The 26,760-nt window shown below is 48.6% G+C and overlaps 2 protein-coding genes across 4 annotated transcripts in view; both read left to right on the top strand.

The window, feature by feature from the left end:
- The window catches only part of LOC142907390 (uncharacterized), a 366,512-nt gene that overhangs the window by 275,456 nt on the left and 64,296 nt on the right, over window positions 1-26,760 (top strand). The window lies entirely within an intron of this gene.
- LOC142907345 (guanylate-binding protein 1-like) overlaps window positions 1-26,760 on the top strand; it is a 162,645-nt gene that overhangs the window by 95,017 nt on the left and 40,868 nt on the right. For all 3 annotated transcript variants that reach the window (XM_076056765.1, XM_076056764.1, XM_076056763.1), the window contains one exon: window positions 18,575-18,616. In XM_076056765.1, coding sequence (XP_075912880.1) covers window positions 18,575-18,616 — 42 coding nt within the window. The remainder of the gene's footprint in view (window positions 1-18,574; window positions 18,617-26,760) is intronic.

Below are 26,760 nucleotides of genomic sequence, written 5' to 3'. Positions count from 1 at the left end.
TTGATTTATCACATCTTTCCAATGGTTGCTTATTTTAAACCATCCTCTCGGTTGAAGTTGTGTCTATGTTTGTATATCTGGATGGCCTCGTGGACAAATGTCTGGTAATAACCGGGAGGTTTGCAAAGTACCTTGGTATCGGAGAAAACAATGTCATCAGAACCCACAGCGTTGTAACAGTGATCAGCTACGGCAGAAGAATTCGTTCTGCCATGTTTTATATCTGATTTGTGCTCGCGAATTCGGTCAGAGATATGTCGTTTCGTCTCCCCGATATAGCAATCACCGCAGGTGCAACTCAATTTGTAATCACTCGGGTACTGTAAGTCAGGAATTACATTCTTTACGGATGGGATCAGATCACGGATTTTGTGTACTGTGTTGAACCGGACCTGGATCTTGTGTTTGTTTAGAATTTTGGAAATCTTTTTGGTAACACCTGCTATGTATGGTAACTATGTATGGTGGGAGAAACAACTTGGTGGATGGTACGGTCAGAGTATCCGTTCCTCTTGAGGGCCAGATGTACATGTTTTAAAAACATGTACATGTTTTATCATGCCTTGGCATTCCAGTTCACCAAATCTAGTCCTGAATCTGTGGCAAAAGCCATAGCCATCTGGACCTGTTCAACACCTTCTTGAGGGCTGTACTGTTGGCCCCATTCTTAAATTTGGCCAGGCCCTTTTGTGCTAATTTCTGACAAAAGCTGCATACGTACCTGCTCGTGTGGACATAGAGGCTGCAATGAACATTATTTGACTTTCCTTCACCGCTGTCCTATTATCTGGAAAAAATAGTGCTGCATCTTCTACCACCTCGGGATTGTGAGGTATAATCCTACTGACCATTGGTGCATCTACTAATGGTAGAGCCATCAGTGCCTCCTTTTGGTCCTCTGGAAGAGCATACCAATTGTTTAGTTCCTTTGAGATTTTACAACCTTTAGTTGGCCTTTCCCACTTTTTTCACAACATATCTACAATGTGCTGATCCATGGGGACTCCTGTCACTTCCTCACTGGTCTCAGAGTCTTCCGAAGAGGAGCATTCTCCATTCCTTCTCTGAGTCGACCCACTCACTCGGCTTCTTTATTATTTTACTGGTGCTGCTGCCGAGGTCCCTGCATATGTGTAGCGCCGTGAATTCACTCGGACGACAACCGTCTCTTTTTCCGCCGTCACTTTTATTCCATCGTTCCGTACACACAGTAATTCTCTCCGTGCTCCGCCAACTCGGACACTCCGATTTACTTCAGCATCGTCCGTGCATCCCCTTCCACACACAGTGTTCCTTCCTCTATCTCTTCACACACAGTGTCTTCCCTTCCACACACAGTGGTTCGTCTTCTATCTCCTCACACACAGTATCGCCGCTATCTCTTCACACGCAGTGACTTTTCTTCCACACACAGTGGTTCTTCTTCTATCTATTCACACTCAGTATCCTGTCTGTCTATTCACACACAGTGACTTTCCTTCTATCTATTCACACACAGTGACTCTATCTATCTATTCACACACAGTGACTCCATCTATCTATTCACACACAGTGACTCCATCTATCTCCGCTAACGCTGACTCTCCCTATCGCTATTTACTGTCTTTGGGGTCCGGTTCTCTATCTATTCTTCCCTAACATTGCCAGCTGTCTTCTTCGTATCTCGCCAACAACTGCCCAGCAACAACTCTCCAACAACAACTCCCCAGCAGCAACTCCCTTCCGTTCAAACCACCTCGCGTTTTATCCCCTTTCGCATTAGCCTTAATTAATTGCCACGTGACTCGCTGGCCGTTTTCCGCCAGCTCGCACCTGTCCCCTCCATCAGACATCCAGATGCCACCACTTAACACTAACAGCCTCTCGACCAATCACAGCCCTCGTACCACGGCTCCCTTAATTACTTCGGGTTGTTTACACCACCCGAGACTCAACCACCTGTTCGACCTCATGTGACCCGTTCTCCTTGTCTGTCTGTACTGTATATGGCCAATTCCTATGCGTATTGTTTACTCCACTACATCACCCCCCCCCCCCCCACCCCGTGAGGAAAGAACCTAGCCGTCCCCGGCTACGATATACTCGAATTGGAGTAGTGGAGTGAAGCGGACGGAACGATGACAACATATAACGCTTTAGCAAAATACAACCATTTTGTACATTCACACAACGACACACACAACACCTTTATACAGAATTCCCAACCCCCAAAGTCAATGTATTGTATTCCTCCTGGAACGGGTTCCCGCTGCCGGTCCATCTCCCCTGCACGGGATACCCTGCAGTAAGGGAGGGCCTCGCTCGTCTTGCCAATGAACCCTGCACCCATCCCTGTCCCCGCGACACTCAGCTGGCGGGGCTGTCCGTCGTTCACAGTCGGGACGGCCATTGGTCCGGATCTGTGGCCGTTCAGTCGGCGTCTGGTCGGTAACCCTCCCCAAAAAGGGCGATCCTGCAGGCACACGGGGGGCAGATCTCTGGGACAAGCGCACTCGTGACCTCCCCACAGGTTCGTCGGACACATCCAATACAGGCCGCTCTCGGATGGGGGATGACGCGTCATATGGTAACACAAATTTCTTCAGGCGCGACGGGTGAACAAACCATGTCCGACGACCGAATTTTATTCGCACACTCTGATCCCGTAAAACCTCCACAATATCAACGGGCCCCTGCCAGGGGCGGTGAAACTTCGGGGACGTTCCCACCGGCACCATGGGGCAGTGCAACCAGGCTTTATCTCCAACACTCCACGGCTCTCGTGGCCACTGCCTGCCGTATAATCTTTCGTTAGCGGCTTGTCGTCGTGCCGTATTTTGCAATTCAGCCTCTCGGGCTTCCCTTAGACGGTCCAAAGCCACCTGCATCGGACCAGGCACCGTCGTAGATTTCTCCCGTTTTTGAATTCCCAATTTTACAATAGCCGGCGCTTCCGGTTCCGTCCATACATCAGAAAAAATGGCGAGTACCCCGTTGAGGCATGCGGGGCCAATCTATACGCGGCCAGCGTCGCTGCAACATGCAGGTCCCAATCATCTTGAGCGGTGTTTACTTGGTGACAAAGCATGGACGTCAGCGTCCTATGCAGCCGCTCGACCATCCCGTCAGTCTGCGGGTGGTACGGGGACGTCCGGATCTTTTTGGTCCCCAGCGAGTCACACACGTCCTAAATCTATTTCGATGAAACATTTCTGCCGTGGTCAGTAAGCAAATGTTCCGGGGCCCCCTTATCTAATACGTATCCATTCAAGAAAGCCTCATCGATCGACGTCGCTGACTGGTCTATTAGCGGCCATGCCATCGGCCAACAAGTTAAGTATTCCACCCCGACGAGCAAATATCTGTGCCCTCGGGGGGTGATGGGGAACGGACCCAAAATATCTAGTGCCACAATTTCGTTCACTCTCGAAACTTGAATCGATTGCAAAGGGGCACGATATGGCCGTGCCGGCGCTTTCCTCTGTGCACATTCCTGGCACGCTTTCACATGCTGTTTCACATCGTTAAACATTCCCGGCCAGTAAAATTCACTCCCCACCGTCAACGCGGTCTTCTTCTCCCCCAGATGCAGCAATTTCTCATGTACCTCATTAATCAGTTTCCCCCGCAACACCTTCGGGACAACAATACAACATTTTTGTGCTTCCACATCCCAGCGAACAAACAACCCCTCTGTTAACTTCAAAAATGGGCGATCCTCCGATCCCCTTGAACGAGAGGCACGCAGCCTCATCCTGGTCAGCGAGGAATCCTCGACCTGCAGTTGCTTCCACTGCTTCAATGACAACCCCAACAGTCCAATTTCTGCTCCAGGGATTATCCCTGGCACCCCCGAACCCGCTGCAGCGACCGTTTGCGGAACCTCCTGCAGCGGCGGGCCGCAACGCAGCGAGCCCTCTGTGCACCGTCACGTCTCAGCCGGTCGCGGCAACCTCGACAAAGCATTCACGTTTACATGGTGCGTTCCTTTCCTATGCTGGATCGTGAAAGAATACTCCTGGAGGGTCTCAAGCCAGCGAGCCATTTGCCCCGATGGCTGATCCACACGCAGCGAGTACTGTAGCATCGCGTGATCAGTGCGGATCAAAAATTCCCTGCTGTATAGATACGGTCGGTACTGTTGCACAAAATGGACAATCGCCAATAATTCCCTACGCATCACACAGTATTTTTGCTCCGCCGGCGATAACACCCGGCTGCCATATGCCACCACTCTCTCGACGCCATCAACCATTTGTGACAAAATCGCGCCTATGCCCGTATCACAGGCATCCGTGTCAAGTATAAATCGCTTCGTAAAATCCGGGTTTCCCAACGGCGGTGCGTCCGCCAGTGCGGCCCGCAACGCTTCAAACGATTTTTGTTCTGCAATCACCCATTGAAACTTCACACCTTTCCCGGTCAGCGTATGCAATGGTCGAGCAATCGTGGCAAAATCCTTAATGAACCGCCGATAATACGACGCAAAGCCCACAAAGCTACGCACTTCTCCTGCTGTTTTCGGCACTGGCCATGTACGCACACAACTCGTCTTTTCCGGATCAGTGGCCACTCCTGACGCGCTAACGACGTGCCCCAAATACTTCACCGATGTTCTTAACAATTGGCACTTCTGTGGTTTAAATTTCAATCTGGCGCGCCGCACTCTGCCAAAAACGGCGCGCAGCCGTTGCAAATGTTCATCGAAATTCCTACTGAAAACAATCACATGATCTAGATATATCAAGCCTGGCTCCCACTGCAGGCCCGACAACGCGAGTTCCTTTAATCGCTAGAAGGTCGCCGGCGCTGAGTGGAGTCCCATCGGGAGCACGTTAAATTGATACAATCCTTGTGGTGTCCGAAATGCCGTTTTAGGTCTTGACTCTTTATCCAGGGGCAATTGCCAAAAGCCCGACAACAAATCGAGGGTCGAAAAGATTCTGGCGCCGGACAGGGCGTCCAGCGAATCATCAATTCGTGGAAGTGGATACGCTTCCGCCACCGAAACTTTATTATCCTGCTCTAGCATTTCATCAACAGATCGCCGAATACATTCTTTCTCAAGAGGACCTACACGATGGTATTATGGTCAAAGCTCCTACCACGGTGGGCATTCTCGACACAGCATTTGAGGGTGTCAACAGCACTCCCTCCTGTAGCTCATCCCAAGGCAATTCCTTCTTTAACCGTAGCGGTACCAATATTTGTGATGCAGGCGGGACGCGCACGGTGCGGCTCACCACGGCCTGCACCACAGCGTTCGCCACCGCAAATTTCAAAGGCGTCCCCAAAAATTTAATACATTTCCCTGACGGTAATTCCAAACAACCTTTTTCCACTGAAATCTTAATTGGCATCTTTTGCAAAAAATGCGTGCCCAACAAACACGGTACCGCCAAGGCCGTTGAAACCAAAACACTTCCTGTCACAATAACCTCCCCAATTTGAATTGTCGCTACCATGCAGCCCATAATGCCCAAATTACCCCCGTTTGCCGCTACACATGGCCCTTCCACTGGCGCTAACGATCCAGGCGACGTCGGCAGTGACCGAAAAGTTTGCAACTAAATGAGTTGCTTACGCCCCGGTATCCACAATAACCCATACCATAACACCTTGAATACATGCCATCACATCCGACGATCCCGGCGCTGCCCCCAACACACGATGTACCAACGCGCTCCACGTATCCCGGCCATGCGTACTATCTGAACCCGATGAATACGGTTGAGATGACGCGGATGAGTGATGTGGATAGGGCGGCCGTGTATTGAATGCATCTCGACTCACCCGGGATCCTTGGTCTTGGGGGAACCGCCCGCCGTAGTTGTTCGGCGCCCACAGAGGACCACCTCTTCGTCTCCAGCAGTCGCGGGTGAGATGACCCCTCCGCCCGCACTCGTAGCATGTCCGATGCACGCCGTCTCCATATACCCCGGGACGACGCCGTCGGTCTCCGGTCGACACCCCGGCCGCCGCTGCCATCGGCGGCGTCTCGTCCACCACCACCGCCACCGTGCTCGCAGCCCCAGCAGGGGTCGTCAGCGACGGCTGCACTACCGCCGCCGCTGGTTCGTCTCATATATCAAGGTTGACTTGTATGTTCCTGGCAATCAGCAACGATGACACGTCGTCGTCATCATCCTTGTCCGGGAGCAACAAGACGACTTTTAGTTCCTTCGCCAGCTGTAACATCTTCTCTTGCAGCAGGGAGTCCCAGCCCTCCTCGTCCATCGCCGGGTACGCAACCTGGGCGAGGGCCAGCAAGGCGCTGCGGAGTGCCAGGGGGGACTCCGTGGCCTCCCGTTTCCTCTGTTGAAATCGACGTTTGGCGACCGACCGTGGCTCGTAGACCTTCTTCATTGCCGCAATAGCACCGTCCAATGTTTTTCTGACAGCGGCAGGGAGTCCGTTAAAAGTCGCCAAGGAGTCATCATCCAATGCCGTCGGCAGTGCTCGTAACGCGGCACTCTCCGTCCAATTCAGGGACTCGTAAGCCGCATGGAATCTTCGTATGAACGCCGTCCAATCTCTCACTTTGGCCTCAAATCGTTGTACGTGTAGCCGTCGTGGCGGTCCCTCCGACTGGTCATCTTCGTCGTCAGGCTGCAAATTGTCGTTGTCGCTGTCGCCGCCCGAGTCCACTGGCACATGCCGCTTTCCTTGACATCGTGGCGTGTTCCGTACTTTTTCTGACACCAAATGTAGCGCCGTGAATTCACTCGGACGACAACCGTCTCTTTTTCCGCCGTCACTTTTATTCTATCGTTCCGTACACACAGTAATTCTCTCCGTGCTCCGCCAACTCGGACACCGATTTACTTCAGCATCATCCGTGCATCCCCTTCCACACACAGTGTTCCTTCCTCTATCTCTTCACACACAGTGTCTTCCCTTCCACACACAGTGGTTCGTCTTCTATCTCCTCACACACAGTATCGCCGCTATCTCTTCACACGCAGTGACTTTCCTTCCACACACAGTGGTTCTTCTTCTATCTATTCACACTCAGTATCCTGTCTGTCTATTCACACACAGTGACTTTCCTTCTATCTATTCACACACAGTGACTCTATCTATTCACACACAGTGACTCCATCTATCTATTCACACACAGTGACTCCATCTATCTCCGCTAACGCTGACTCTCCCTATCGCTATTTACTGTCTTTGGGGTCCGGCTCTCTATCTATTCTTCCCTAACATTGCCAGCTGTCTTCTTCGTATCTCGCCAACAACTGCCCAGCAACAACTCTCCAACAACAACTCCCCAGCAGCAACTCCCCTCCGTTCAAACCACCTCGCGTTTTATCCCCTTTCGCATTAGCCTTAATTAATTGCCACGTGGCTCGCTGGCCGTTTTCCGGCAGCTCGCACCTGTCCCCTCCATCAGACATCCAGACGCCACCACTTAACACTAACAGCCTCTCGGCCAATCACAGCCCTCGTACCACGACTCCCTTAATTTCTTCGGGTTGTTTACGCCACCTGCGACTCGACCACCTGTTCGACCTCATGTGACCTGTTCTCCTTGTCTGTCTGTATGTACTGTATATGGCCAATTCCTATGCGTATTGTTTACTCCACTACATATGTAGAGGGTACCTCTTCCGAGGCAGTCACACTCACTGTGGTTCCATTCCCCACTCTTGCACGATTTCCTTCTAACAGCAAGCTCAAGCGCTCTGCACCAAGCTCAACAGCTCTGCACCCAAACACCCGAAAGGGATGTTCAGATTATTTAATATATGAGTACTTTGTGGTTGAGGATGTTGACGCAACAATTGTTTCAGTTTCAGTTTCATTTATTTGATATAGCCCTGTGAGCCATTCGGCTCTTGAATCGGGTGTGACCGCAACAAACAAAAAAACAAAAACATGAACAAGAAAACATCTTAAACTAACTATGTGACTGTGCAAACAGAAAATCCAAGAAAAGACAGCAAATATTGCAGAAAAGGCACCGTACACCAACGCTGTGTGCAAAAATCCCAGTGGGATGCAAGTCAAACAACAACCACAAGACAACTTAGATTAAGGCCATCAGTCTAACTCCGTACTACAACAAACAAACATGGCCAAACCAAAAAAACTTTTCGAAATCACTAATATAAAGCCATAAAAGCAATCTAGCAGTGATCGTGTTGCTGGGCACTGCGTGGCACCTCGTGCTCAGCAGTTAATACTGACTCTACAGTAGTATCTACTGACTGATGTAGTATCTACTGAACATAGTAGTGTCGACTAACTCTACAGTAGTATATACTGACTCTATAGTAGTAGTCTACTGACTGTAGTAGTATCTACTGACTGTATAGTAGTATCTACTTACTGTAGCAGTATTTTCTGCCCATAGCGGTACCTACTAACTGCAGTAGTATCAACTGACGGAATAGTAGTATCTGCCGACTCTATAGTAGCCTCAACCAATTCTATAGTAGTAAATACTGACTCTACAGTAGTTTATAATTACTATAGTAGAACCTACTGAATATATAGTCTATCTATTGACTCTAAAGTAGTATGAGCTGACGATAGCAGTAATTATTAACTTTATAGTAGTATCTGATGACTATAGCAGCAACTGATGACTCTTTAGCAGTATCTACTGACTTTAGAGTCATATCTACCGACTCTACAGCAGTATATACTGACTGTAGTAGTATCTACTAACTATATTGGTCGCGAAAGCCTACGTGTTAAACTACTAACTATATAGTTGTATCTACTGACTCTATAGTAGTATCTACTGACTCTATAGTAGTATCCACTGACTATGGTAGTAACTAACTCTATAGCAGTATCTGCAGACTCTATAGCAGTATCTGCTGATTATAGCAGTATCTACTAAACTACAGTCGTATCTACTAACTCTTTATCAGTATCTGCTCACTCTATAAAAGTATCTACTGACTATACAGTAGCACCTACCGACTTTACAGTACCGTCAACCGGCTCTATAGTCGTATCTACCGACTCTATAACAGTATCTATGGACTCTGTAGCAGTTTTTGTATTTATACTTTTATTTTTATTACCGAAAAACCAAGAATAAGTCTACATTATAGAATGCCAGTACGCTAACTCAGGTTAAGAACCAGGCTACAGTTTAAATTATAGATTGCCAGTATGCTCACTCAGTTGAATGACCATTGCTAGTCTACATTAAAGACTTCCAATATGTTCACCAAGCTTTAAAAACAGGCTACAGTTTACATTATAGACTGCCAGTACACTCACCGAGGTTAAGAACCAGGCTACAGTCTACATTATAGACTGCCAGTACATTCACTCAGCATATTAACAATTTCTACAGTCTACATTATAGACTGCCAGTACACTCACCAAAATAAATAACAAGGCTACAGTATACATTAGTGTTTATTATTTTATTTTTCTATCCATGTGAATTTACCGAAAGAACCCAAGAATAGTTAACGACTAACTTATCAGAGAGCCGTGGTGAGGCCTAGTCCCATGCAGAGCCCCTGGCCTTGCCTATATTTCCCAGCCGGCCAAGATGGCACCTTGGCAGGCTGGGGCGGGGCTGCTATACCGCACTCCCCCATCCACCATCCCCCCGCTCGCTCTACAGTAGTATCTACGGCCTATAGTAATAGCATCTACCAACTCTATAGTAGTAACTGCACACATTGGGGTGGGGGGTGGGAGAAGAGGACATCATACTGTGAAGAATTTACCTCAGTCTTGCGTGTATTTATATTGCATTTTTAATGCGAATGATAATTTTTCTGTAGGTGTGTGCTTTGGCACGTGCTCAGCATAGTAATATAATAATTAATATTGCTAAATTGTTAATGTAACTACCTTAAAGTTGACGGATGTAAAATACGAATAGCACTGGCTCACTATGGGTCGTATTGCATTAAATCCGTCGCAAGTTTCGTCCACACACAGACAGACAGACACACAGACAGACAGACGAAAAAATCACTTTTATATGTAAGATATAGTATTTGTTATAGTTTTACATGCAAATCGTACAATATTTATTATTATTGATGAGTTTAGCATTGCTTCCTTTTTTCAAGTGTAACACATTTCATAACACTGACCATATGCACATGAGACTTGCGGACGGGTCCTCGGAGCAAATTATGTTCGTAAGTTCAGGAATGCTCATATTTTCAGTGAGGGAAAAAAGTATTTGATCCCCTGCTGATGCTATATTGGACAGATGGGACGTAACATCAGCATAAGACTAAAAGAACATCAAAGAAATATTAAATGATCTCAAACACAACTGTCGGCAGTGGCAGAACATGCTTGTCAACAAGGACATTCAATTGATTTTGATAACGTTGAAGTGTTGTGTAAAACTGATTATTACTGGCATAGACTAATTAGAGAATCCATTGAAATTGACAGGAATAGAAATAACTTTAATCGCTCTGACAGCTACAGGCTTAGTGCGGCTTGGAAGCGTATTATTAAATAATACATATTACAATTCCTTATAGGGGAAACACATACGAATTAACGGATTACTAACGTAGCATATAGTCACAATAACACACATTACAACTAATTACTAATCTACAACTCATTACTAATCATAACCATTGACTGATTACCAATCGATTATATAATTACAATACCCCCCTCTCCGCCTCAAATCACTGCACCTGAAATGAGTTAATTGTTGACGTCACCTTGCTGCTCTATATAAAACCGGGAGCAAGCGAGGGCTTTACCATTCTGGCGAATTGCCCGATGATGCTGGATGTAATTACCAGCGAAACGGCGTACGCAAACTGTAAATGTTGTCGATTCACTCTTCAGCACACTGGTGGACTAAAGTAGTCAACTATTTGTCTTTTGTCAACGTGACACTTTTTTTCTGATTGGCCCTGTCGGGTAGTGGAGGGTTACGACACATTTATAAATAACGCGATCTAACCCAAAAAACCTTTATTATGAATAATATTGGTCGCGAAAGCCTACGTGTTAAACTGACTAACCTCTATGGGGAGGACACTTTTCTTAAAACTAGAAAGTTGGAGAAGCTCCACATTAAGCGGATGAAATTGATATATTCACTGGCGTTCCTCAAAAGGTGCAGTGATTCAAAGGTAATACCAAACGCAGTTAAAATAACACATCACATAAAGTCTTCTAAAGCTAACCAAAGACTACACAAAGCTAGCGAATTATTATTAATAGAGACAATACAGCACAACAGGAGTGAATTATCTTACATTTCGGAATCGCTGAAGCAGTTACACTTAGATATAAGCAATAGTGTATCCATGCATTATTGGAATATAATCGATACCATAACACAACAATCGGCCGATAATGCGTTAAATCTAACAAAAACTAACCAAATGAATACATTTTCTAGACTTGATAATAAACAAATCCCTACTAAAAACAAACAATTTAAAAACAAAACCGTAATGAACTTGACTAACACAGTTTTAACTAGTGACATGATCTGTCCTTTCTAAAGGCCATAACTTTGCCATTACCCCACGCACAATTCCAGTGGATGAGATAATTGCTGAGGTAGAACCAGCAGTAAGACTCCTTCCACATATTGAGGCAGAGATGACTAGACACGAGGTTGCCAATATAATTGAGAATATCAAAGTTCCAAAAGTAAATATTAGCTCTAACGAAGCAAAAGCCTTAATAGAGCTGCGTGTAAATAAAAATATCCAAATCCTGGCAGCTGATAAAGGCCGCACTACTGTAGTGATGTCACGAGCCGATTATAATAATAAAATTAGAAATTTACTAGAGGAAAGTACCTACATTAAAATTAAACAAGATCCAACTAATACTTTAGAACGTAAGACTATTGCAATAATTGCAAATTCATTAATCCCTAAGAATGAGCAATACCAAATTAAGCCCACGGCCTCAAAACCAGCTACCAAAGATTCATAAAATCGGCATCCCATTACGACAATAACACACATTACAACTAATTACTAATCTACAACTCATTACTAATCATAACCATTGACTGATTACCAATCGATTATAAAATTACAATACCCCCCCTCCGTCTCAAATCACTGCGCCTGAAATGAGTTAAATGATGACATCACCTTGCTGCTCTATTTAAGACCGAGAGCAAGCGAGGGCTTTACCATTCTGGCGAATTGCCCGATGAGGCTGGAGGTAATCACCAGCAAAACCCGTTCCTGTTCTTCCTTAAGTACCACTGCGGCACATGTCGGCATCCTGTGGACTCTCCAGCCACCCCGGGGTTTGTAAGGGTCCCAGGCCGGGCGGTCTGGGGTGTCCTTGCTGCCGGAGGGTGGGGGAGCCATACGTGCCGCGGGGGAGGTGATCTCACCGCAACGAGCGCATGGAGACGGCAGGGAAGGAGGCGGAGACGCGGCATACGCCACGGACCATGGAGGGTGCCCGCGGGGCCGAGAGTGACTGGAGGGACGGCACGGGCCCGTCTGGAGCGGAGGAGGTAATGGGGGAGGTGCGGCAAGGGAAGGGTGTGGAGATGGTGGATGGGCCGGAGGGGACGGGGAGGGAGGAGCAAAGAGGACGAGGGGAAGCACCGGGAGACTGGGGAAGGAGTGCCCCCGAGCAGAGCACAGGGGAAGTGGCAGGAGGGGTGCCAGCAAGCCAGGCCGCAGGAGGGGCAGTGGAGGGAGAGGACAGCGAACGCTGGCCCGGTGGGAGCGGGGAGACCCTGTGAAGGTGCGGGGACGTGGCGCAGTGGAGCCGGGGCGGGCTTGACACCAACGCACGCCAGGAGGCACAACTGCGTCAGGGTGGAATTAAAGGACGACATGGAGGAGGAGGTGACACTGGATAGAACGACCTTTGTGAGGTCGGTAATACTTGGGATGCTGCGGGTGGAGGTAGCGGATCTTTACTGCCTGATTGCTCTGCCGGGGGGAGAGCTTTTGACGTGAGCTTTAATTCAAATCTCCTGCTGCAGAATTTCCTCACTCGCTTCGAGGAGAGGGCAGGGGAGAAGCCCCTGACATCCATGAGGACGCGGCTGCTGTCAGACCTGGAAACGAAGGTTGTGACCGTCTTCCTGTACAACGAGGCACTACATGACCAGGATGTGGAGGTGTGGTTGAGGCAGCACTGCGTGCTGTTATCTGGCTGCAAGAGGGTGCAGGACTCGGCGGGGATATGAACGGGGGCCAGGCAGTGGAGGGTGCGCCTGAAGATGGAGGGGGGCTCTGAAGCATATCCTGAGAGCCTTGAACATCGGGGGGAACAAGGGGTACGTCGTATACGCGGGCCAGCCCAAACTGTGTAGGAGGTGTGGGGGAAGGGGGCACCTGGTGGCGGCATGCGAGGCACGGATCTGTTACAGGTGCAAGGCGCCGGATCACACAGTGGAGGAGTGCAGGGAGCCGGTCCGATACAGCCTCTGTGCCAGCGGAGGGCACCTGTATAGATCCTACCCGGAATCATATGCCAACAGGGTGCGGGCGTATCGGAGTGGACAGGTAGGGGAGGTGGTGGAGGAGGCGGCCGGATGGGAATCGGGCCGGGAGCTTGGTGGGGAGGAGGAAGGAGAGGTGGCGGAACTACGACCCCCCGGGGGGAGTGAGGGAGGGGGACCTGTGGGGAGGGAAGCAACACCACCACTGGACTGGGAGTGGGGGAGGAGGGGAGGGAAGACGGGGGAGAAGACCCAGGAACCCTAGTGGGGGACTGGGCGGAGGCAATGGGCGAGAAGGAGAGCGAGGGGGAGCAACGGGTGGAGGAAGTAGCTGACGGGCATGGGAGGAAATGGTTGGGAGGAAGAGGAAATTGGACAGAGCCCTAAAAGGGGCTGGCCCCCAGCATGACACGGGCCCTTCAGGCTCCTCACCGGAGATGGAGGAATCTGGGTGGAGGTGGGCGGAAGGGGGAAGGGACGGTTGAACTGGGGAAAGCCCCGGAGGTTGAAGGGGAGAAAAAAGGTGAAGGAGAAGGCGGACAAAGGCGGATGGGGGGAGCATGCAGCGGAATCGGAAACGGAATAAAGTACGCTTCGGCATGGACCTATCTGTGGCATCTATAAACGTGAGAAGGATGAAGGGGAAGGGAAGGAGAGGGGCAATCATGCTCCTGTTAGAGACCACCAGAAGAGACGTGACTTTCCTTCAAGAGTGCCACCTACCGTACACCCTGGGTTTGGAAGTCCTGCTGGAAGATTGGAACGGCCACTACGTATGGTCGGGTAGCAATGGGAACCGGTGTACTGGGGTGGTTACCCTCCTAGGCAGGAGGGAAATGAGGGTGGAAGGGACCCAGGAAGTGATACCGGGCCGGCTTCTTTTTGTGGATGTATCCTACCAAGGCGTGGAGTTGCGGCTGGTGAACGTGTACACCCCGGTACGATGCATTGAAAGGGTGGAGGTGTGGGAGAGCTTGGTGACCCTACTGGCCACCAGGCGACAAGTCATCGTAGGGGGTGATTTCAACTGCCCGCTATATTTGGTGGACCTGGTGTCGGCAAAGGGGAGGAGGAAATTGGATTCCTCCAGAAAGCTGAAAGAGCTAATGGAGGACCTTGGTATGGTAGACGCATACAGGAGGGTGCATGGTGCACGGCCCGGGTTTACGTGGTCGGATAAGAACGGGGGAACGCAGTCGCGGATAGACTTTATTTTCGCCTCTGCCAAAGTAGAAGTGGGAAGTGCGGTGGTGGAGCCATTTCCCCTCTCGGACCACAAAATGGTCGTAGCAGGGCTCGCGGTCCGAGGCGGGGCGAGGAGAGGGAAAGGGATGTGGAAAATGTATTTGGGTCTGTGGAGGACGAGAAAGTGGTGGGGGTCTTCATACAAAAATACAAAAATTGGAGGACCTTGCAGGACTGGTTCCCCACGAGGGTGGAATGGTGGGGCCAGATAAAGGACAGGATAAAAACGCTCTTCCAGCACCATAGTAGGTGGAGGGGAGTGGGTAGGGAATTGAGGCAGTGGAATGCCAGGCTGGAGAAAATGTACAGGCTGCTAGAGCTAGGGTTCCCGATGGGGGAAAGGATAGAGGAGTTGAAAGTGAGGGTAGCTTCAGTATTGGAAAAAAGGGCTAGGCAGTTAGTGTACAGGGTGAGGGTCAGGGCAACGGAGGAAGGAGAGAGGTGCACGAGGTTTGTCCTCAAAACAGGCAGGGAGGGAGATAACGCAATGAGGGAATTGGTAAGTCCTACCAGGGGTAGGCAGACGACGACGGTAGGGATGATGAGCGTAGCGGAGGATTTCTATAGGGAGTTGTATGGGAGGAAGGGGATAGATGGGGGGAAGCGGGAGGAGCTGCTGGGGGCATTGGGGAAAAGGATTGGGAACCCGGAGACGCTGGAGGAAAAGATTTGGCAGGGAGAAGTGGAAGAGGCGGTAAAGGGGTTGAACAGGAACAGAACCCCAGGCCCGGACAGGATCCCAGCGGATTTCTACGTCAAATTCTGGGAGCTCCTGAAGGAGGATATGCTGCAAATTTTTAGGGAAACTTTAGAGGAGGGCCGGGTGCCGGATGATATGGTTACGTTGATTTATAAAGGGAAGGGGGACCGTAAGGACTTGGGAAGCTGGCGGCCGATAACCCTCCTAAACGCGGATTACAAGATCTTAACAAGGATAGTCGCGGCGTGATTAGGGAAGGTGGTGGGGGAGGTGGTAGGGCCGGATCAGACGTGCGCGGTCCCAGGGAGCAGGATCGCGGACTCCTTGGTGGTACTGAGGGAGGCGATAGAAGGGGAGAGAGAGGGGGGGTGCCCGCTGGGGATTCTGAGCTTGGATTTGGACAAGGCTTTCGACCGCCTTTCACATCAATACATGCTGGCGGTGATGGCGAAGATGGGAATGAGTGGGCCCCTGGTGGAGTGGGTGGCGCGACTCTATGGTGGGCTCAGAGCTAGACTTTTGATAAACGGGGAATGTTCAGGGGTCATTCAAGTAGGGTCCGGGGTACGGCAGGGATGCCCGATGTCCCCGGTCCTATTCGTTATGAGTATGGAGCCTCTAGCGCAGGTAATAAGAGACGACCAAAGGATTAGGGGGGTGACAATACCGGGGAACAGGGAGCAAGGGAAGGTAACCTTGTATATGGATGATGTGGCCGTGATGTGCAGGGACGTTGCGTCAGTGTGGAGAGCAATGGAGGGGACAGGGAGGTTCTGTGCGGCCTCCGGCCTGAAGGTCAACGCGAGAAAGAGCGAGTTAATGGCCTTTGGGGATTCGAGGCTGTTCGAGGGTCGGCCGCCGGAACTGAGCTTGCAGACAGAAGAGATAACGGTGCTAGGGGTGACCTTTTGTAGGGATAGGTCGGGGGAACATAATTGGGAGAAGAGGGTAAGGAAGACAAAGGGTCGTCTGGGTAAGTGGGCAGGGAGAAGGCTCACGATGGCTGGCAGGATCATGGTAGTGAAGACGGAGATACTGCCAACTTTAAGCTACCTGGCGCAGGTATTCCCACCTGGTAAGAGGGAGGTCAAGGTTTTGACCTCGGCGCTTTTCGGGTTTAACTGGGGGGGAGGGATAGAGAGGGTGAGGAGGGCCGTGCTGTGTATGCGAGTTGGGAACGGGGGGAGGGGTGCCCCAAATGTGGAGTACACCCTGAACTCGACCTTTGTATGTAACGCGCTGAGACTGTTCTTCTCCGCAGAACCGCGGGGCAAGGCGGCGTGTTACATGCGGTATCGCCTGACGTGGCGTTTGCGGGGCCTCGGGGTGACCCAGGCAGAGAGGAGTATACCTTTGGACTGGCCGGGGGGCTGGATCAGTGACGTGGTCGGGGACTACATTGGGCACCACGGCCTGAACCGGTGGGGGGGCCGGTGGACCCCCAGAGAGGTGCGGGCCAAGGCGGAGAAAGAGGAGGCCTGTGATGAGGTGCCAGGTGTGAGGAGGGAGGTGCACCGACAAATTTGGAGAAACATGTCATCGGCGGCACTCACGAAGGAACAGAGGGATTTATCCTGGCTGGCGGTCCGGGACAAGCTGGAGACGAGGGGTTTTATGTACGGCCACCAAATGGCGCATACCCCCAAGTGCCCGAGGGGCTGCAACGGGGACGAAAGTGCAGTGCACGTGATGGTGGCATGCCCCTTTGCCCAGGAGGTATGGAGGAGGAGCATGCCGTTGTTGGCCCGGTTCGCACTGTCGAGGGTGACGACATTGGACGTTATGTGGGGGGAACTGCGGGGTGTGGGAAGGGAGGACAGGAACCGGGCATGGGCTATAATAGGAGCAACGAAGGAGGCCTTGTGGAAAGCACGCAAAAAGGAGCTGGAGGGGTCCCAGATGTCCCCATTGGAGGCATGCTATGTGGCAAGGAGGTTGTTGGAGAGGGTGGTGGAGGTGGACCGGGTGAGACTGGGACACCAAGTCGCAAGGGAAAGATGGAAATGGCCGCTACCCAGGGTGGGTTATGGCAGCCGGGCAGGGGGGGGGGCTTTTACTGGCGCCCGGGGGAGAGGGCGTGCGTGCTGGAGGGGAGGCAGCCCCTCCAGGCACGGATGTGACGAGTGCTGTGTCGGGGGTGGTGGCCGAGCGGTTACTTCGCGGTATGAGGGAGGGGGCGGCCCCTCGGTTTTTGCTTTGTTTTGTTTCTCAGCTGAGACACTGAATAAAATTTTTAAAATCGTATTTACCAGCGAAACGGCATACTCAACTGTAAATGTTGTGGATTCACTCTTCAGCACACCGGTGGGCTAAAGTAGTGAACTATTTGTCTTTTGTCAACGTGACACTTTTTTGCTGATTGGCCGTGTCGGGTGGTGGAGGGTTACGACATATTTATAAATAACGCCATCTAACCCAAAAACCTTTATTATGAGTACTTGCGATGTTCTTTGCCAATAAAATAGTGACAAGTTTCTAACCGGAAGGCAACACATTCTACCGGTCTGCTCTCTGAGTTGTATTAATCTGGAATGAATCCAAAAGTCGAGACTCTGTCACCAACGTCAGTGGCAGAGGTGTCGATGTTCATTGCACGGGTGCCAAGTAAGACATTGCCACTCGACTACAACCAAACGTCGATTCACAAATTATGTTTGGACGTGATTGAGCTATTGATAGTCCACCTGGCTCATTTTTAGTTCAGCGAGGGCTGTTTCCCAGACCAGTTCAAAATGGCAAAGGTAACACCACTCCCAAGAAAAAAGTTGGCTTCAGCCATAGTGACCCCGCAAACTATCACCTGATCTTAAACCTGAGACCAATTGAAAAGGTCATAAAGCACATTTATCTGAAGTGGTTACTTCCCCATGTCGTTGCAATAGGAAGATTCAACCAATTTAAGTAGGCGTACTGGAAGTTTAACAGCACTGAGACAGCTGCACCAAAAACACCGATTACCTCTAGAAGATAATGGATGGCTGGTGTGCCACAGTATTGGTTGGCCTCGATCTCTCAGCCGCCTTCAACACCATTGACCGTGAGATACTCATCAGGTAGCCATGAACTAGGTTCATAGGGACGGAATAGTTGCTTAGAGCAATTTAAGATGAGCTCGAGTGAAAACACAGCTTTTGTGAACACTTGCTAATGTCCTTTACAGTTACACAAGCTTAAGTATGCAATGCATGGCATAATACATGCTCCTCAGAATATATTCATCAACCGATTCATGTTCTCATTGCTATATGCAGGTGAAGTGCGCGAAGGTGGAAACGAAGCTTGAAATACTTGAGGTAAAACCCATGTTTCATACCCCACACTTAACATTAACATTGGTACATTGCAATCTGCATGCCAACATATGCATTTCTATGAAAGTGTATGTACATTGCAGGACTGTGCAGTCATTGAACAGAATTCTGCTCTACCATACTCCTATACCGACCACCACTTAATCTGCTCTCAGCAGCTTGCTTCTGGATTATGTTGTTTGCAGATTTAACATTAATGTAAATTAGATTATTCAGTTACAGAAAGTCCTTGCAGTTATTCAGTTGTTTGGTCTCATACAGCATATTTAATGCCCTACTCACACCCTCGGACATACTCTGGAATAACTGCTCCCTTGGCTTCCAAGTCAGCGACCTTTATATTATTGATGCAGGCTCATCTGATCATTTTGCAGGAATCTACAATATGTGATTACTTTGCTCGCTCTCTTCCCATCAATGCTAGATGTCTCACCGTATGATAAACTCCTCTACTTAGATATCAATTACTGAAGCCTATGCCCTTTCCTTCCTCTTTAAGGAACTGCTTTGTTATGCAAAGCCACTATTTTACACATTTTAAATCACTTAACTCATCTCAAGACCTAACTTATTTCTGCCACGAAGCCCTCCACATGGCATTCAAATAGCTTTGGATGATGAAAGCAATGGTTTATAAACCTGAGAGGGTCTGGTGGAAGTCAGGTGTTACCATTAATCGACAATTTTTTTTATACATCACTCGACATCTACAAGGATATGAACTCTCAAGTGATGTCAATTTTGCCCACCCAATTACAAACCAGAACGTTTAATCGTAAAAATATATTTGCCACTTTCAATCCCCTTTTTAATCAGGGCCAGTAACTTTATTATGTAATATCATTTTTTTAAATAAAATCAGCACTATTTGTTTGCAATTTCTGCCAACACCTCCAGATTCCACCCACATCTTTGTAAGGGCACCACAATTTCAGTCCAATTTCAAATCTCCCACATTTGTTCAAAAATACTTTAGCGTGTAGTAACCACACTGTTTCAGTAACATATGTCCTTAAACAACTTTATTGATCCATTTCAGTCAGGTTTTAGATCAGGGTGCAGCACCGAGACAGCTCTGGTGAGGGTTATCAATAATTTTATAACGTCTAGAAAAAGATATATTTCAAGCATTCTCTTTGATATAAGCACAGCTTTTAGTAGTCTTGATCAGAACATTTTACTTGATCAGTTGAAACTCATAATAAAAGTATCGGACATTGCCTTGCAATGGTTCCACTTCTTCCTTGCAAACCGTGTCACTATGGGCAGTTTTAATATATGGGCTCGGTCGCACTTTATTCAGTGTGTACATGGTCCTGATTGGAGCTTGGCTTAAACAGTAAGGGCTATGTTACCATTGACACAAATGTCGTGAGACACACTGAGACACTAATAGTAGAAGGCACTTTATTTATTATAGCCTTCACAGGTACAGAGAGTAACTACACTATGGTCAGGACAGTTAACAGACTGCTTGACCAATAACACCGAGGAGGTGAAGAGAGTGACGAAGACTCCTGCAGCACGACGAGTTCCACTCCAACTAACAACCTCGAACCTGGCTCAGGGCCCCCCCTTTTATCCACCCAGCGTGGCCTTTGCCCCCCTTCCAGAACCTACTAGAAGGTTCCTGGGCTTAACCTCATGTGCCCGCCCCCTCTATCACCTTTGCCCCACTTCCCTCTCTCTGGCTTATCACATGACCTGCTGGCAGACAGATCCCCTTCACTGCCAGCGACCAGCGCTATTCGCCATAGTGACCCATTCCATGTCACTACATCACCCTTCCCATGAATAAAAACCAGCCGTCCTAGCTTACCTCCATACCCAGCGTAGCAGGACAATGAACACAACAACAATCATCATCCTGCCCGCGAAACGAATTAACAACAATAACCAGAAGAGATAACAATCGTGAACACACAGCAATAAACCCGGCCCCCCATCAGCATTCCGCAGCCCGCGAGCAAGGGAAGGACCTCAGGTCAACCAACAGCCACAGCCCGGCTCGCATCTGCAACTACCCGCCAGATCTTCTTTGGTTCTTTCGGTAAAGTCACCACGTAGAATGAGAATAAAATAATGAATTGATAAAATAAAATAACACAATGATATTCTCACGACGTTTCGGCCACAACACAAGCGGCCTTCATCAGGTGAAGGGACGAGACTGTCTGGTAGGACAGTGCTGGAGCGACAAAGCCACGCTCAGATCACGACCTTTAAGCTGTGTGAGAAGAAACAAAGGGCCTCGACAAAGGAATTAGCATAGAATTTAGCATTGAAATGGCTGAGTGATTAGCTTGTGACTGGTCACAGAAATGGCTATGTTAAAGTTAAAGCATACACATCCGCAGAGGCACCCCTTGACAAAGGAATTAGCATAGAATTTAGCATTGAAATAGCTAAGTTCAAGCATACACATCCGCAGAGGCACCCCTTGACAAAGGAATTAGCATAGAATTTAGCATTGAAATAGCTGAGTGATTAGCTTGTAACTGGTCACAGAAATAGCTATGTTAAAGTCAGAGCATACACATTCACCGAGGCACCTAGTACAAATCAAACAGGAGAATTACAAAAATAAAAAGAGATCCCACCAACAGCCTGGTTACCAAAACGAACAAAATCATCTCTGATTCAACAGCATTAATTGATGAGAACAAACAGTTCTCGTTGAAACCCTCTGCTGCCAGACCACCAAGATTATATGGCCTTCCAAAGATACACAAAGAAGATACACCCCTTTGTCCCATCGTCTCTACTATCAACTCCCCCACCTATAAACTGGCACGTTTTCTTGCTGATATACTGCGACCTTTCACTGGAAAAAACGCCTCTGCGGTACTAAATTCTACTCACCTGGTATTGACAATCAAAGGCATTCCCTGTCCCCAGACGACCTGCTTGTCAGTTTTAATGTGGTGTCCTTGTTCACCAAAGTCCCGGTACCTGACACCATCGCTATCATTGAAGACCTGGTTCATCAAGGACTGCATACTGATGTACCCACCCTGGTGAGACATTGCTTAACCAACACATACTTCACCTGGAATGGAACTTTCTACAAACAAACTGAGGGCACCCCAATGGGCTCCCCCCTATCTCCGGTTGTAGCCAACGTATTCATGGAAAAATTTGAAACTGACGCCATCTAGACTGCCACTCTACGCCCGACCTTATGGAAGAGGTACGTGGATGACACCTTTGTCATCTGGCCACATGGCCAGCCTGCTCTAGACCAATTCCGCGACCACATCAATTCCATACACCCAGCCATCAGATTTACCATTGAGGTCGAAAAAGATGGCAAACTACCCTTCTTGGATGTCTTAATTAAAAGGAGACATGATGGTTCAATGAGCCACTCTGTCTACAGGAAAGCTACCCATACAGATGCTTACTTGAAACCGGATTCCCACCACCATCCATCCCAGAAGAACTCCCTCATCAAGACTCTATACCATAGAACCCAATGCATTTCCGACCAGGAACAGATTACCAATGAACTCAAGCACGTACACCAGGCTCTCAGGGCTAATGGTTACTCCGACTACACAATCCGCAAAGCCATCACTCCAGTCATGAAGAAGGATCCTCTTGTGGAGCCACTCAAAACCATCACCTTACCCTACATTGCAGGGGTCACTAAAAAGATCTCCAAAATCCTGAATAAACACAAGATCCAGGTCCGATTCAACACAGTACATAAAATCCGTGATGTAGTTCCATCTGTAAAAGATGCTGTTCCAGATATACAGTACCCGGGCGTTTACAAACTAAAGTGCCTCTGTGGTAGTAGCTACATTGGAGAAACCAAACGACATATCTCGGACCGCATCCGCGAACATAAAGCAGACTTGAAACACGGTAGAACGAACTCCTCTGCCGTGGCAGATCACTGTTATAATTCAGTGGGCTCACATGACATTGACTTCTCCGAGACGGAGGTTCTTTGCAAACCAACCGGCTACCATGAGAGATTCGTTCATGAGGCCATTCACATATACAAGCACAGAGACAATTTCAACCGAGAAGATGGATTCTGGCTTAGTAACCATTGGAAAGATGTTTTAAACCATTTCCGTTCTTAATAAATTGTATTTTACGATGACCTTCAGACCGCAGCTCTTTCGCCAGCATTGACTCTTAATACCTCTCACACCACGGTTAATGGTATGGTTTACAACATGGAGTATAATAGCGCCTCGCAGCTGTCTCTCTCCCCTTCCTCTGTTCCGACCATGGATGAACTCGTCCGTCTGAACGGGGCCCGTAGCTATCCGTGTTGCTAAAGTTGAGGGTAAGAATCCACCCATTTTTTTGCCATATAGCATTGTGATATATAACGACTTATTGTTGGTAGCTTAGCTGATTGGAGAATATAGAGTTTATTGATAACATTAAGGTAATTTATATTTTAGTTTTTTATTGGTTCACTATATAGTATTCATTATATATTGTATTGTATACCCATAATAAAGGTTTTTGGGTTAGATCGCGTTTATTTACAAATGTGTCGTAACCCTCCACCACCCGACACGGCCAATCAGCAAAAAAAGTGTCACGTTGACAAAAGACAAATAATTCACTACTTCAGCCCACCGGTGTGTTGAAGAGTTAATCCACATTTACAGTTTGAGTACGACGTTTCGCTGGTAAATACTTCCAGCATCATCGGGCAATTCGCCAGAATGTGTTGAAGAGTTAATCCACATTTACAGTTTGAGTACGACGTTTCGCTGGTAAATACTTCCAGCATCATCGGGCAATTCGCCAGAATGCCCGATGATGCTGGAAGTATTTACCAGCGAAACATCGTACTCAAACTGTAAATGTGGATTAACTCTTCAACACACCGGTGGGCTGAAGTAGTGAATTATTTGTCTTTTGTCAACGTGACACTTTTTTTGCTGATTGGCCGTGTCGGGTGGTGGAGGGTTACGACACATTTATAAATAAACGCGATCTAACCCAAAAACCTTTATTATGAATAATATTGGTCGCGAAAGCCTACGTGTTAAATTGTATACCCAGTTACTGTGAATAGCTCAGATGTGTAGGCCTTGACTTCAACATAGCCATTTCTGTGACCAGTCACTAGCTAATCACTCAGTTATTTCAATGCTAAATTCGCCTAGTTATTTCAATGCTAAATTCTCCTGTTTGATTTGTACTAGGTGCCTCGGTGAATGTGTATGCTCTGACTTTAACATAGCTATTTCTGTGACCAGTTACAAGCTAATCACTCAGCCATTTCAATGCTAAATTTTATGCTAATTCCTTTGTCAAGGGGTGCCTCTGCGGATGTGTATGCTTTAACTTAGTTATTTCAATGCTAAATTCTATGCTAATTCCTTTGTCAAGGGGTGCCTCTGCAGATGTGTATGTTTTAACTTTAACATAGCCATTTCTGTGACCAGTCACAAGCTAATCACTCAGCCATTTCAATGCTAAATTATATGCTAATTCCTTTGTCAAGGCCCTTTGTTTCTTCTCACACAGCTTAAAGGTTGTGATCTGAGCATGGCTTTTTCACTCCAGCGCTGTCCTACCAGACAGTCTCCTCCCTTCACCTGATGAAGGCCGCTTGTGTTGTGGCCGAAACGTCGTGAGAATATCATTGTGTTATTTTATTTTATCAATTTATTATTTTATTCTCATTCTACGTGACTTTACCGAAAGAACCAAAGAAGATGAATCCTTGCAGTCACGAAAGCTTTAAATCGAAATTTACCCGCCAGATGGCGTCAAAATAAATATAATGATGGATGAGGCGGGTTTTTTAAACCTTACAGTTTTGGAATGGGTCCTTATCGCCGGACCCTCAGGCGGGACACGGATGGGTTTCCTGCACGACATGTAAATTGTCTAACGAGCGTGGCACCTCCCAAAGAAGAAGATAAATTGAAATAAGAGGTGGGTGGTGGTCATTCCGTCCCCCCTGGATCGCCTGTGGACGGTGCCACCGGTGGTTCCGCGGGTGTCAGGCGCTGGGATCCTGTAGGTAAAAGAACAGAATCCTGCTGAGGCGTACCCTCCGTGGCCGTACACCCGGGCTCGTCTGACATATCAGACACCCGGCCGTCAGGTATTGGGGATGAAACGACATCACAAGGAAAATAGGGTTTTAGCCATGACGGGTCCACATACGCGACCGACCTGGATGTGCACGCACTGTGGCCTCCTGACCTCGATCACCTTTACCGGTCACTGCCATGGTCTGTGCAAATTTTGGGGACGTGCCCAGGGGTACCTTGGGGCAATGCAGCCACGCCATGTCCCCCAGTTTCCATCGGTTTTCGGATGCATGGAGTCCCACAAGCTTCTCATTGGCGGCTTGCCATTTGGCCGAATTACCCCGAGACGCCTCTCGTGCTTCCATCAGTCGCTTAAGGGTAAGGTGTATGGGCGTGGGCACAACGGCCCTCTTTTTGCCCGGATCCATGTTCAACTGAACCTCCCTGAAGGGGGATCACATTCCCTCCCATACATGAGTAAAAACGGGGAGAACCCAGTTGAGGCATGAGGGGCCATTCTGTATGCGTCAAGAACACCCGGAACGTGCAAATCCCAATCGGACTGCGCCTCTGTGACCTGTTGGCACAGCATGGACATGAGAGTCCTGTGCAAGCGCTCTACCATCCCGTCAGTCTGGGGATGGTAGGGCGACGTCCGGATCTTTTTAGTGCCCAGGGAATCGCACACATCCTTTAATAATTTGAAGGAAAATTTTCGACCTTGTTCTGTAAGGAGATGTTCCGGGGCTCCCTTATCAAAAACATAGCCATGTAAGAATGCGTCTGCAATGCACGCGGCTGACTTATCCGGCAAAGGCCATGCCACCGGCCACTGAGCCAGGTTCTCCACCCATACGAGCAAAAATCTGTTTCCTTTCGGGGTGGCGGGAAGTGGCCAGAGGAAGTCGAGAAGAACGAGCTCGCTAAGGTGGGAAACTTCGATGGACTGCAACGGTGGCCAGGCCTGCCTCAGCGGGAGCTTTCGGTGAGTACACTCAACACAACCCTTCAGCATGTTGTGGAAATCCTCTGACATCCTGGCCCAAAATAAATCATGCTTCAGGATTGATAAGGTTTTCCGCATCCCAAGGTGCATCAACCTCTCATGGACAGCCGGCGTCACTCTACCCCGCAGAGCAGTTGGCATGACGATGCAGTAATGCTGCACATCCTCATCCCACCTCATCAGTAACCCATCATGGAGTACCACAATGGTCCCTGTCTACTACCCTTCGCTCCGACGCGATGCCGCAATTTTAACAGGGAGGTATCCTCCACTTGGAGGCGTCCCCACTCCGCGTGCATGAGACCGATCGTGGTATCATGGAAATTGGTTGCTGCACGTGGTAAAACATCAACCGATGCCACGACGGTGTCCCGCAATCTTGCAACTGCAGGTTTACAATGGCCGGCACTCAACAAACATGCACATTTTCTTTGGCGGAACTCGCGACAACGCGTCCGCATTACAGTGGCATGTACCTTTCCTGTAGGTGACCGGAAATAAATTATCCCATAAAATTTTCAACCAGCGGGAGAGCTGGCTGGACAGCTTTTCAATCCTCAACAAATATTGAAGAGCCGCATGATCTGTGCGTAAAACAAACTTTCTTCCAGGTACGGATGGTACTTTTGTACCAAATTTACGATGGCCAATAATTCGCAGCACATCACACAATAACGCTGCTCTGTGGGGGACAAAACATGGCTCCCATAAGCAAGAACCCTCTCTGCCCCATTTACCACATGTGATAGCAAAGCGCCAATTACGTTGTCACTGGCGTCTGTGTCCAGCACAAATGGTAAATAAAAATCGGGGTACCCAAGGTGAGGTGCGTTGACAAGGCCGTCGCGCAACATGACAAACATGGCCTCTTCCTTCTTCCCCCACCAAAATATTTGGCCTTTCGCGGTGAGAGTGTGGAGTGGTTTTGCGATTGTCAAAAACTTGGGCACAAAGCGGTGGTAATACAACGTGAACCCGACAAAACTGCGAACGTCACCCACCGACATGGGGGTTGGCCATGTGCACACACACGCAGTTTTGTTGGGGTCCGTGGCTATCCCAGCCTCACTGCAAATGTGACCCAAGTAGAGAGCCGACGT

Source organism: Petromyzon marinus, chromosome 78 (genome assembly GCF_048934315.1).
Source record: "Petromyzon marinus isolate PM22_M1 ecotype Great Lakes invasive population chromosome 78, UKy_Petmar_22M1.pri1.0, whole genome shotgun sequence".
NCBI lineage: Eukaryota > Metazoa > Chordata > Hyperoartia > Petromyzontiformes > Petromyzontidae > Petromyzon > Petromyzon marinus.
Note: the sequence above shows the minus strand (reverse complement) of the source record. Positions and strands in the feature narration are given on the sequence as shown.